Raw genomic sequence first — 13,147 nt, 5'->3', positions numbered from 1 at the left:
ATTCAATCCCCTGAGGCAAACAGTGCAGACAGATGAAGGTATTTCAGGACCCCTCGGAAGATCAGCTCTCCACAGCTCCCAATATACAGTCTTTAGTTATTTGGAATTTTAGATGAGCCTATGGAATGAACACGAGTGAAAAATAGTCCCTTATGCTATAAACTGGAAATAGCCATTGGTGCAGTATTTGGAAGCTGACTAGGCAAGAACCCTTTTCCCCACTCACAAGATACCAACCCGAAACAGCCACATAACTACAGAGTCACTGACTCCTGTTCCCTCTCAGCAGCAAACGAGCTGCAGCCAGAGAGACTATTTCTGACCCTGCTCTGCAGCTGAAGACACAACCAGATCACAGAATCATTGTCACAGAATCATGCAAGGGCCTGGGTTGGAAAGGAGCTTAAAGCTCACCTTGTTCCAACCCCTGCCATGGGCAGAGACACCTTCCACTAGACCAGGTGGCTCCAAGCCCCATCCAACCTGGCCTTGAACATTTCCAGGGATGGGGACTCTACTGCTTCCCTGGGCAGTCCCTTCCAATGCTTAACAACCCTTTCCATGAAGAAATTCCTCCTGATGTCCGACCTGAACCTCCCTGGTGCAGCTTGAGGCCGTTTCCTCTTGTCCTGTCACTTATTCACTGGGAGCAGAGCCTGACCCCCACCTGGCTCCCCTCTCCTGTCAGGGAGTTGCAGAGAGCGAGAAGATCCCCCCTGAGGCTCCTTTTCTCCTGGCTAAACGCCCCCAGGAATCACTAAGGTTGGAAAAGACCTTTAAGACCATCAGGTCCGACCATCAACCAAGAGTGAATAAAACCAGTAAGTTTTCTCAACTCTTGCCAAAAGAGATGTTTCATCATCACAAGTCATCCACAACACAAGTCAGAATGGGAGGTTCAAGGTGCTGGGAGGGAGCTGAGTCATTTCTTCCTTCTCTGTGGGTTACAAATGCAGAAGTGGCAATTCACCTGCACAGCAGGAGATATTTGGCTACAGGTTTTCATGTGTCCTGATGCTTTCAGCTCCCCTCCTTTAGGAGAGCAGCAGTCTGCACTCTAAGCACTATATACCTATATACAGAGCCTGCAGGGTCAGGCTCCAAGTGCTAGCCAGAAAACCATCCCATCTCCTTTGTGGCAGAGGTAGAAACACATCTGAATGGGCATCTCAGGGTGCACAACCAGCACAAACACTCAGTTACATCATTTCCAGTTAAAAACAAGCCCATTACTGTTCACACCAGGAAAAAACCTTTTTAAGACATGATTCTTAAGACACTTATGCCTGGGCTTCATTCGAAGACAACCAGCATTGTTTCAATTTCTAAAAACTGTACAACCACCTTAGATTTCGTGCCTGCAAGGAAAAAGTTTGAGGAATCCACAACTCTAGTGCTCCAAGTGTTGGCACCATTCAAAACCAGAAGAAAATACAGGACAGGACAAGGGGCAAGAATAAGCTTTCTCCAGAGGGGCAGGGAATGGCTGGAGCTGTGTCAGGGCAGGGTTAGGTCGGATATCAGGGAAAGGTTCTTCCCCCAGGGGGTGGTTGGGCACTGAACAGGCTCCCCAGGGCAGTGGTCACAGTCCCAAGGCTGACAGAGCTCAAGGAGACTTTGGACAACACTCTGAGGGACATGGTGGGGTTGTTGGGATGTCCTGCACAGGGCCAGTAGTTGGACTCAATAATCCATGTGTGTCCCTCCCAACTCAGGATATTCATGATTCCATCTCCACAGAGACTAAACCAATGTAGAGAGGGCAGCATTTTCCCTACTTAGGGCAAGGAACTTAATGTTCATTTTATACTATCAGGTAGAAACCATGAATCTTATAATTACTGACCTACTTAAAGCCAGCCAGAGCCACCTTTTCCTGCAAAGTTCAGATTCACATAAGCCAAGAAGCATCTTAAAAAGCACAAATTAAAGCAAAAAAAAAATACATGGGCAGCTGTTTGGAGCTTCCACATAGTCAAAAACTGCAGACAGTAACAGAAAACAGGAATAAGCAGCTGTTTGCATCATGGAACAACTTCAGATGTGTTCACCTACCCCAAAGCAACTTGAAGAATCATGAAATATTTACAGTGATTTTGTATCAACAGTTCAGCCTCCTCACTATTGAACACAATTTATTTCTGAGAGATTTCACTGTAAAATGGCAAAGAGATAGGAGATGGAAAAAAGGATGGCAAGCTCCAATCCTTCAGAAAAAAATTACAGCTAATATCAAGTTGGATCGTATTTTAACAGGACTGGCTAAGCAGCAGCAGCACATTCCCATTTGTTTCTGCAAAGAGAACAAAGAGCACTGGTCGAGTTTTTTGTTGCATCTCCCCGAATAAACAAATTAAACATAAATCATAAACTGTAACAGTAAAACAGGTAAACACTGTTACTCCCCATCCCCACACTCACGAGGAAAAGCTGAAGGATAACCCCGTTCACAAAGAGCTCCCTATTTGCACTCAGTCACATATGCACGCCATCCCAGCTTCCCAGAGTTCCTCAGGACTTCAAATGGTGACCATTTCTCCATCTCCTTAAGGATGAGCTCAGGGAGGTTTGTGCTGAGGACTGAGGAGCAGCATCCACCTCATTTAAAACACAGCCTCACGCCCCAGCTCAGCGTGGCTCAAGCTGTAGTAAAGCAACAGGAGCCATGAGAAAGTGCTGGCACCAGGGAGGAAATTCTCCTCCAATTCCAAGGAGGAAGAGGAGTGCAGGACTCTTGGCAGGCAGCAGCTCAGGGCACTCACTTTCTCTCCACAACCACGTTGTTTTATGTAGGTGATGTTACAACACAAGTATTGTCACAACATAACTTGGTAACATCACAAGATCTAAGGCCTCCGTGTTGGAATTTATTTGTGCATATTTAAACGGGGCTGAATGGAGAAAGACATTGGGTTTTCCACTTGCTTCATCCAACTCCTGCTTTAAGCCAACTGCTTACTCTAAAAGTAGCAAAATTACCAGTTAACAATGAAAAAAATTAACAGGCTGAAGGAAATCTGCTTCAGTTCAAACAAAATGCACATTCAGAGGCTGTGAAGGCAAAGTCACCTTTGTGTTCCCTCTCACCTACTTTGCCCTTAGCCAACCAGGAGTCCTCAACACCAATTTTTATAAAAATGTATTTTTTAAGGAGACAGTCCTTCAATGAGCTCAGAAGAAAAGAAAAATCCAATGACCATCCTGGATGCCTTATTGCTGGCACGAAAAATGGCAGGATGGATTCTCCGTCCATCTTAGATTGACAGAAATAGTGCCTGAGTTTTTCAGCTCCACGGATGCTGCAGCTCCAAAAGCAGACTCTAAAAAACCATTCCTGCCTGCCTGATTTTGTCTTTTTTTGGGAAAACTCGTATATGATTTGCAGTGTTTCCTTTCAAACCCAGGGTCGGTACAGCTTTTGAATAAGGGAAGCTGCAAGTAGTTAAGTATCTGAAAAGAAGCTCTTTCTGGTTTTAATTACACCCTTCTACATCCTGTGTGAAATATCCTTTCCAGATATACTTTATTCACACAGAGGTTTGAACTGACTGAAGAGGCTTTGCCATACCTTGTTCTTTCCCCTCAATACAAAAGGCTAAGAACAAGCACAAAACACAGGAAGGGAAGAGTGAGAAAAATACAAAGTTTAACACTTCTCAGGCAAATTTTACAAAGCAGAGGTGCTCATGCAGACAAGAAATTGGAAGGACATTTGTATTCAGGGGAAGACTCTACAGAGACTTCTGTCTCAGTCTGAAATTCAACATTCAATGTAATGGAATCTCTACTGAGCCCTCAGCAGGAGCTCTGTTTAGGATTACCCCAATACAGGGGTTTTCAGAGCCTTTAGGGATTCACCATCTTTCCCAAGAGAAGGGTAACACTGAGTTCCAGCATCCTCAGGAGCCTGTTCACTGCTCACATGCCCCCAACTAAGCTGGTGCTTAGTTTGAACTTTCCAGCGGGTTAAAATCAGGCAGAAAGACAGTTTGACTCCTTAATTTGTAGCAGGCTGAGGGCAATTAAGCAGTCACACATCTAATTACTAACAGCACATCTTAACATGTTTCTGTGTAGCTTGACTGCTGCAATCGAATGAAAGAACAGCAAGTTAATGACGGTGAACCCCGACACCAGGATCGATACCCGAAGGGTGACAAGAAATGACAACACTTCTTTTAGTTTAGCATCAGAAAATCCAAATGCTTGTCATCACATCCCCTAAACAAAACCCACACGCACCAAGACGCCTTTGCCACTGGACAGCTACTCCCAAAGCTGAACCTCCTCTCCAACTTCTTCCAGGGAAACTTTTAAACAGATGCTTGCTCCTGAACGTAGAGACACGTTTGTTTCCCTTCCTAAATCACTGCTTTTCCATGCAGTTGGCAGGACAGTCCCCTCAGCAGATGCACTGAGGAGAAAACAGGGAAGATTTACATTGGTGCTGTTAATCAGCTCGTGATGCCCTTGTCACTTAATGTCACAAGCCCCTAAAAACTCCGTGTATCCTCTTTCTGCCCTCAGCCGACCATCTCCATCATCAACCAAGCAACCCTGCCAGCTTCTTCAGCTGCCATTCAGCACTAAAATGCTAACGCGAGGTTTAAAACCTTGTGCCCTGCAGCAGTGCCACTCCCGCGTGGAAAAGCAGGATACCCACCTTATGGCAGCCAGGATAGGTTGCCATGGTGTTGAGGGTAGAGGTGCTGGGATTCTTGCTGGTGCTGGCCATGATGTTCTGGATCTGGGTGAGCTCCTGCCTCAGCACCTGCTTCTGGTGGAAGCTGAACGCCGGGTGGTTGGATGCCATGGTGAAGAGCAACAGGAACTCATCCCCCGTGCGGCCCTCGTTGAGCTGCAGCCCGTAGTTGTTGATGACCGAGTCGATGTGTGTGAGGGTGCGGAACAGGACCCCGGCGGCCTCGCGGTGGGCAGAGCCGAGCAGCGCCAGCGACACGAGCAGCTTGCTGCGCACCACCTCGTCCGTCAGGTTGGTGAGGCTGCCCAGGTCCGCGGGGTTGTTGGCCTTGATCTCGGAGTCGCGCAGGGAGTGGTAATCCTTGCGGGCCAGGTCCTCCAGGCAGGCGCCCAGGAAGCGCAGCTCCAGCGGGATGCACAGGTCCAGGAGGCCGCAGAGGAACTCCACGCGCTGCGGGGAGGGCAGCTCGGAGAACCAGCGGTACACGCCGTCCCGCTGCAGCCGCGGGCACCGCTTCTCCACCATCGTGCCCCGCGCCCCGGCGGGGGCTCGCACACCCGGCCTGGGGCAGCCCCGGGCGGGCAGGGCCGGGCCGGGCCCCGCTGAGGGCGGCGCAGGCCCGAGCGCTGAGGCGCGGCCTGGCCGCGGGGTCCCCGCCCGCCGGCGGCCCCGAGGAGGCCGCTGCGCTCCCGTTCCTTCCTCACGGGGCGGCTCCTCCGTCCCTCCGCCGGGCGCCCGGTGCCTCCATCGCACAGGGACCCCGCTGGGGCCGCCCCGCCGCCGCGGGAAATAATCCCTTCACGGGGCGGAGGGGGACGGAGCGGCGCGCACACACCGCCGGCCGCTGCGCGCAGGGCGGAGGGATCCCACGGTGAGGAGGCTCGGCCGCTAGCGGAGCGCGAGGAACAGGGAGCGACGGGCGCCTTCGCTCCCGGCCTGACCCCGCGGCGGGACACGCCCACCGCCACGCTGATTGGCCCGGCCGGAAGCTTGGGGCTGCGGATTGGCTGGCGGCGCCCTCCGCCCCGCCCCCTCCCTTGCGCACGGGAGTGGGGTCTGGGGGCTTGTCAATTCCCCCTTAGCCCCGCCCCTGACGCTGATTGGTCAACAGGGCCCTTAAATAAGAGAGGGGCGGGAGCAGCAACCTTTTGTGTGTGGCCGCCCGCGGGGAGCGGGAGCGGCGGGGCTGGGGAGGCATCCGCCCTCAGTGGGCTCTGGGGGGCGATGACCCCTCTCAGGGCAGGGCTGTGCCTTGCTGACCCCGCAGAGGGGCTGTGGTGAAGAATTTGGGCCTGGGGCTCCTGTCCACCCTCTCAGGGTTGTCCCTGTACCTTGTAGTGGTGCCTCAGGGCACATCCTGACTGATCCCAAGTCGGTTTTGGCCACTTTCCTCCTCTCCTTCACGGCAGGTGCATTTCCAGTCTGTCACTGACTCACAGTGCTGCCCGTGCTCTTTGCTGGCTCCAGTGTGGGGCAGTGTGGTTTCCCCCGACTTTTCAGTCAAAATCACTCATTCCAGCCACGAGGGAGACTTACGGAGTAAAAGAGGGAATGGCTACGATGCCCTCCTTCCTCAGCCGTTGTTTTAGGATGGCAAAGATCCTCAGGGATGGAGCTGCTGCTGGGAGTGTGATGCCAGCTTTTGGCACCAGCATTTGCCTGAGCCTCCACGAACCCAACCTGTGCTCTGCCAATTTGGCCGTTGATTTCGGACTGTCTTTAAATACAGTATGGAAACAAAAGAGACACTAAAGACCTCTTAAAATGGTAATTTTTTCACCCCCCGCATTCCCACTCTCCATTCTAAACTGGAATTCTGGCTGACTGTGACATAGCAATGCACATTTTGTAGCAGCTTTATCAGCTTCAGATTTGCCTGTGGATTGCATGGATGACATCCGGCAGCCAAGAGGCGGGAACACAATTCCTATTTTCCATAGTGTTTTTCTGTTTGGCTGTTGTAGCCCAGTAGCCAGACTGCACATCAGCTGGATAAATGACACGGCGAATATCTTTAAGTGGGACAAGCCAGGAATAACGTTTTTAAATGCAGCCCCAGGCAGGCAACAAATGAGTCCGGACTTGATTTTTATATGAGTCTAATCTTCTTGGAAGACGGACCGTGTGTTTTATTTTCACAAGTGCAATTTTGCTGCACCGCAGATAAACAAAAGACCCAACATTGATGTTTTCAGAGGCAAAATTGCATTTCGTCTTGAGTTGATCTTTATGGGATGCACAGATGTCCAAACGTGGGCAATGAGTTGTGTGACCACTTGTGTTGGTATCGCAGAAGAGAGAAAGGCTCGTTCCTTTGGGTGATGGTTTATTGGAAATCTCATTATACACCTTGCTAAGACGAACTGCTGCACCACAAAAAATTCCAAATGCTGGTAGTTTATCCATTTTTATTTCCCTGTGGAATATCACAGACCATCGACTGCATTTACTAAAGTCACACTGAAATGCAAGAGTAAGCAGCCGAAGGACGCTTACTGGGGCTGCATAATGTCATATATTGTAAAGAGACACAACCCTGCTTCTGTTGCAGACTCCTGCTGTGAGAGGGTCCTTGAAAATCCCACAGTGTCTCTGTGTCCTTTCCTTGTAGTGATCTGTCATCGAGTGCAAACCATATGTGCTTCCTTTTCCTGCCATGCCCAGTATTGTCCACTGGAGGAAGGGATATGTGGAAAACAGAGGAAGTGCTCTCAGTCCCTTAGGAAAGGTTTGCATTGAATTCTAGCACGAGCCAGGCAGTTGGCGTGAGGATGACGAGTTCTTTGGTGGCCTTTCTGCTTATATTGATGTCTTTATCCATCCTGAAAGCACATCCTTTATTCACTAATCCATCCTGAAAGCACCATGCTGTGCTCAAAGTCAGGTTTCTGTAGCAAGGTGAATGTTTAAACTTTTCTGCCTGGGAACTAGGTCTAAGCCTGAGCCTAAATAAAAGTTTGAATGACAATTTTGCTGCTAAAGAGCAATTCTGTGGTTTACAGCCAGAAATTCTTTGTCTTCAATGCCAGACAGCAAGACAAACTAATCTGAAGTGTAATATATGAACTGGGAGCCTTTTCTCTGATTAGAAGTGGCTTTGGGTGAAGTCTGAGGAAACCAAAAGGAGCGTGACATATAATTCTGTCACCAAGAATTCCTGGTGAGCCAGTGGGCAGAGCAAGGAACCACCCTCAGCAAGATAAATCAACTGTGTAAGAGCTCATGTTACCAAGACAGCGGGTGGGGAGTGAAGGTCGTCCTGGGCTGTCTGTTCAGCCGCCTTCCCTGTACAAGCACAGCTCTCGGGACCCCAAACTGGCTCCTTGTTTCATCCCCAGATCATCCTATTTCCTGCATGTTCTCCCTGAAAATTCTCTTTGTGCACATTTGAGACAAATGGGGAAGTTTCCTTGCTGGAATAATCAGTAAACAATAAATAAGAGTGAAAAGATCTTCCTTTTTTTGTATTTTCACAGCGTGTAGAGGCTGTTACTGGGTTTCTCAGTCAGGTGGAGAGGGTCCAGTTCTTCAACACTGAAAGCATCTGCTTCAGTTCTCACCTGCTGTTTTAAGGGTCTGAGTTCTCCTACTTGGATTTCCTCAGTCCTGTTAAACCAAGAAGCCTGGCTGAAGTGCTTCTTTTCCTTCAAACACCATCTGAGACCCAGCGTAGTCAAATCCACCCAGATAATTTCTTCTTCATGTGAGTGTGACTTGAATGTCAAATAAAAATTAACTGAAATAATTCAGTGTGAGGTGGGTGACTGAGACCAATGTGAAAGGCGATAGTTCGCTTCTGTATCCACCCACTGAGTCAATGGAGATGAGAATCTCTACCATGGAAAAGAGATGGGATCTTTGGTTGGGAGGCTGCTGGTTAAAAGGCCAATGGTGTTACCCAAATTCATCTCATGCTTAATGCTCCCAACCCACAGGACTCCTCCACTGGGACCTTTTCAGAGCTTTTTCCCATCACATTTAGGAGCTTTTAGGAGGCTGCTCAACACTTTCAAAAACTTCTACCCATTTAATGACATGTATGACATTTTAAACCTCCTAAATGTGGCTTAAATCTTAGCGCTTCTGCCAGAAATTCAGCCTGGAAATTCCAAGTCTTCTACCAAAACGACCTCCAAAGCCATAGATGAACCCACTGCTGTCTTGGGTATGAGTCAGCTGTGGTGGGCATCCTTCCCTGGTGTGGGTTCCAACCAAGCCAGCTCTCCCTCTTTTGGGGATTGAATGCTTTCTCAGGACAATCTGCTGGGAGAAAGCCCACTTTTGTACATGGATGTACATAAAACCTGACAAACCAGTTGTTTGGAGTGGGAGTTCTGTGGACTGTCGCTCTGGAGCTGCTGGCTCCTTTTGTGCTACCTCCTTGCATTCCCTCTGCTCTACCCCACCTCTCCCAAATTTCCTACTGCTGATCATCCCCCACCTCTCCCCACTACCCCTTCCTAGCTGCCCTCTTCCTTCTCCTCATTGCCATTCTGACCTGCCCTCCATCCACCTCTCCCGTTCCTCTTCAGCCTCACTGGAATCCTTTGATCCCGCAGCTCCACCCTAACCTCCCCCGCCTCCTTTCCTGCCGGGATGCAGTGAGTGACAGGAGCAATAGCATTTCGTGCCTCTGCGCCGCTCCACGGAAGGGAAAGATAAATATTGCTATTGCATGTTCGCTCAACTACTTCTGTAATCACGGGTTATTTCCTGCAGGGTTTCGCGCAGATGCTGGAATTGGAGCTCTTGGGTTTGAAAAAACAAACAAACCCCGGCTTTGAAGCACATAGAAAAATATCACGTGGACTTTGGGAAGAGGGATTAAAAAAAAAAAAAAAAAAGGCCCCAAAAGCGACCAGATGTCGGGCCTGCAGCGTCCCTTGCAGTTTGTCTTTCAAGTGCTAAACCGAGTGGGTTTGGTTTGGGCAGGGTGGAGGAAAGGTGTCCTTGCTGTGACAGCAGGAAGAGCAGGATGGATTAAAGGCTGGCAGGGATATGTGTGTGAGAGTGTCACTGCCCTCTGCCGATAGACTCCGGCAGGTACAGAATGTCTTTAAACAGGAATTTTCCAGGGTTTTTTTCCAGCTGAAGGCATAAGGGTAGGCTCACCTCTCCCTGAGCAAAGATCTCCCCTCAGTCACCACCCTGTCACCTCTCAAAATTCAAAGTGCGAGTCACCCTTGCCCCGTGTCCCCTGGGTCCCTTCCCCATTGGCACGTCCCTCCTTGGCCCCAGAAGCCAGGCAGACCTTCTGGCTTTGCACAGTTCCCTGTGGGACTTTTTTCAGCATGAAAATCCACAGTCCCTGCCTGCCAAAACCACTTTCCCAGCTCCTTTCCCTTACTCCCTGCATCCATCTCAGAAACTGCTGCAGAAGAAACACTCTTGGTTTTCCCCATCTGTCCTGCCTGTACTTTGGCCTGTCCCTGCCTCTCCTGCTCTTCATGGCTGCAAAGACAAGGATGTTTCAGCCTCTGCTGAAGTTGCAGCCTCCCTGTCCACACCATCCCAGTCACAGGGCAGCTATTTCCTTTGGATTCCTGGCTCTGAATATTTCCTTACTTAAATCTTACCTCAGGAAAGTCACGTTATGGTGACTCTAAAAACAAGGGATGTGCAACAACCCAGTGTGGAGTCGTACTCTCCAATCCATGGGCTGACTCCAACCCTCATCCATTACACAATGTTAATTTACTCTTTGCTAAAGCCAAAACACTTTAGAGCTGGAAAGGAAAATCTGGAAGTATTTTCTTGATTACTCCAGTGACATTTCTTGGGGTGTTTTCACATAATTTCCCTCCTCTTGCTGCCTTTGGTCAGTATTCCAATAACCAGCTAGATCCATTTAAAATGCTTGAGGAGAAAGTACCAGGAAGAAAAGGAAAGTGCCCCTGTATTTACTGAATATGAATGTAAAGTGCAGTGTTTCTTTGCAACATTTGAAATTCCTGCTGCACTTGGTTATAGAAATATCAACTTGGGCAAGAGTCTGGAATGGGTTTGGGTTGGAAGAGACCTTAAAGACCATCTTGTTCCACCCCCTGCCATGTGCAGAGACACCTTCCACTAGACCAGGTTGCTCCAAACCCCGTCCAACCTGGCCTTGGACACTTTCAGGGATGGAGCAGCCACAGCTTCTCTGGGCAACCTGTGCCAGGTCCTCACCACCCTCACAGGGAACAATTTCTTCTCAAGATCCCATCTAAGCCTACCCTCTTTCAGTTAAAAGCCGTTCCCCCTTGTCCTGTCCCTCCAGGCCCTCGCCCAAAGTCCCTCTCCATCTCTCTTGGAGCCTCTTTAGGCACGGGAAGGGGCTTTAAGGTCTCCCTGGAGCCTTTTCTTCTCCTCCAGGTTGAGCAGCCCCAGCTCTCCCAGCCCGTCATGAGAGAGCTGATGTCACCTGTCCCACCTGCAGGTCCCACACTCAAACCCTTCTGTGCAAATTCCCAATATTTACATGTTTTGATGCTGGAATTGCACGCTGGGGATGATTTCCTCAAGAAATCTACAAATAACTTCTGAATGACAACCCAAATGAGAAAATTGGGATTGGTTCGCGGGCAAGTCATGAATAGAAAAAGAGATGAAATTAGCTGAATGAACTGTTCATTATGCATTATTCAGCCAGCTGTACTAATTAGTGCCCTAAGGACTGTTCCTGTTCCCGCTGCAGCCAACTCCAAAACTCCTTTTGATTTAAGTGGGAGCAGGACAGAGCCCTCAGAGAACAGGCCTGGTGCCTGCTCCCTCTGCAATGCCTTATGTTTTCTTTTTCTTTTACTATTTCTTACTGATTCCAACTTTGTGTGTCTTTTATTAAAAAGCTTCTAAAATGTCCTGTGTGATGATCAGTTAATTGCAGGAAAAGAGTCATCCCATCAGTCCCAGAGCGTGTGTTTTATGCCTGATGTGTTCTCTGAAGGGGAAGGTTTTTCATGTCTTCCTTTGCTTTGCTTTTATCCAGACTAAATGGTACCAAGGAGGAGAGAAGCTTAAAAGCCCTTTGGAAAACACAATCAATCCAGAAATGTCACCAGGGCAGAACGTGCTGGAATTATGTGTTTGCACTCTGAGCCCAGAAATTGCAGCTGGGCATTTAATATTATTTTTTTTCTGTATATAGATAATGTTTGTGATATTTCTTCCCCACCAAAAAATTCCTACAGCTCTGAGTGTGGCAATATTAGAAAAAGACACCAGTTCAAAGTGGTGCCTTTGTTAGAGCTGCCTCATACAAGACTCGCATCAATAGCAGATCTCCACCAGACCACTTGTTAGGGACTAAAAGAACATGTTTTATGTCTTTCTTTTCTCACCATGACCAAGCCAATGCCTTCAAGAGAACCAAAACCTGACTGTGGTGTGGCTCATGAGAGACTCCAATGTCCTTCTGCTTCCTGCTTTATTCGGGTTGCAAAGCCAGTTTGGAGAGGCACAACTGCTGACCATCACCACATAATTTTTCCAGCTGCTACTGAGGCCAGAGAGAACCCAGACGGACATTTAGATCCCAGGATGAAGTTGAAGGTTTCATATTTAAATGAGTTATTCCAGTCTTCCTGCAAAGTCCTCTGTCTCTCCAACCCAAGGCAGAGGTGTCTTCCCTGGGGACTGTATGGGGAATTGCTGGCCAGAGAGCAGCTTCCCATTTCCACATAGTTTTGCTGCATTTTTTTCCAGACAAGTTTTGCTGGATTTTGCCCATCCATGTTGTACAAGACATTATTTTTCTCCCAGTTCTTTGTATCTGTGGTGAGCAGCAGCAATCCAGCTCCATGGTGCTGCTGGTGGGTTTCTGCCCCAGCCTGACCTGATGTGGAGCTGCCGGTGGGATTCCTTCCCAGCCATTCAGTGAAATTCCCTCCTGGGGAGAGAGCAGAGGATGTACCACCAGCCTGGAGGAATCTCCACAGCCCCACTCTGGGCTTCTCTCCACAGACTGCCAAAAATGGATATAAAGGAGCCTCGGCGTGGAATTTATTTTCTTCCTAAGCCCATCCTTAAAATAACAAACACCAGCAAACTGGTGACATGCAGTACATCTGTTTGAATAACATGGGCCTTCTGTTTGTAATAGAGGAAACTCCAAATAACTCTTTAATTTGTGTTTCCTTTCTTCTCCTTCCTCATCTCCTCCTCCTCACTACTGTATACAAATCTGTTCTGCAAGCTCAAAACCACCAGCTCTCCCTCCCCTCACGAGCTTGTTTTTACGCCATGTGATAGTTATTTAATTTCCTCTTTGCTTCTAACACAGCTAATATTTATCTTTCCTTATGGGATTGTGCCTTTGTTTATACGCTGATGTCAAGGGGTAAGGACGGCGCTTCTTTGGATCCAAGACCGAATTCCTGCCCTCTGACTGCGTCTCGTGGAATAGCATCTTCCCTGCAGGCGGTCCTGCCGCAGCCAACGGTCCCGGATCAGAGGAGCAATTAGGAT

At 48.8% G+C, this 13,147-nt stretch overlaps 1 protein-coding gene across 1 annotated transcript in view; it reads right to left on the bottom strand.

Annotated features, from left to right (window-relative positions):
* ZCCHC14 (zinc finger CCHC-type containing 14) overlaps positions 1-5,615 on the bottom strand; it is a 53,357-nt gene extending 47,742 nt beyond the window's left edge. The window contains exon 1 of the mRNA XM_027737879.2: positions 4,664-5,615. Within this exon, the coding sequence (XP_027593680.1) occupies positions 4,664-5,227 (564 nt within the window). The 5' untranslated portion in view covers positions 5,228-5,615. The remainder of the gene's footprint in view (positions 1-4,663) is intronic.
* Positions 5,616-13,147: the final 7,532 nt, after the last annotated feature.

The sequence above is a fragment of the Pipra filicauda genome, unplaced genomic scaffold, assembly GCF_003945595.2.
Source record: "Pipra filicauda isolate LSUMZ 115617 unplaced genomic scaffold, ASM394559v2 scaffold415_size613988_pilon, whole genome shotgun sequence".
NCBI classification, from domain to species: domain Eukaryota; kingdom Metazoa; phylum Chordata; class Aves; order Passeriformes; family Pipridae; genus Pipra; species Pipra filicauda.
This window is presented reverse-complemented; position numbering and strand designations above follow the sequence as displayed.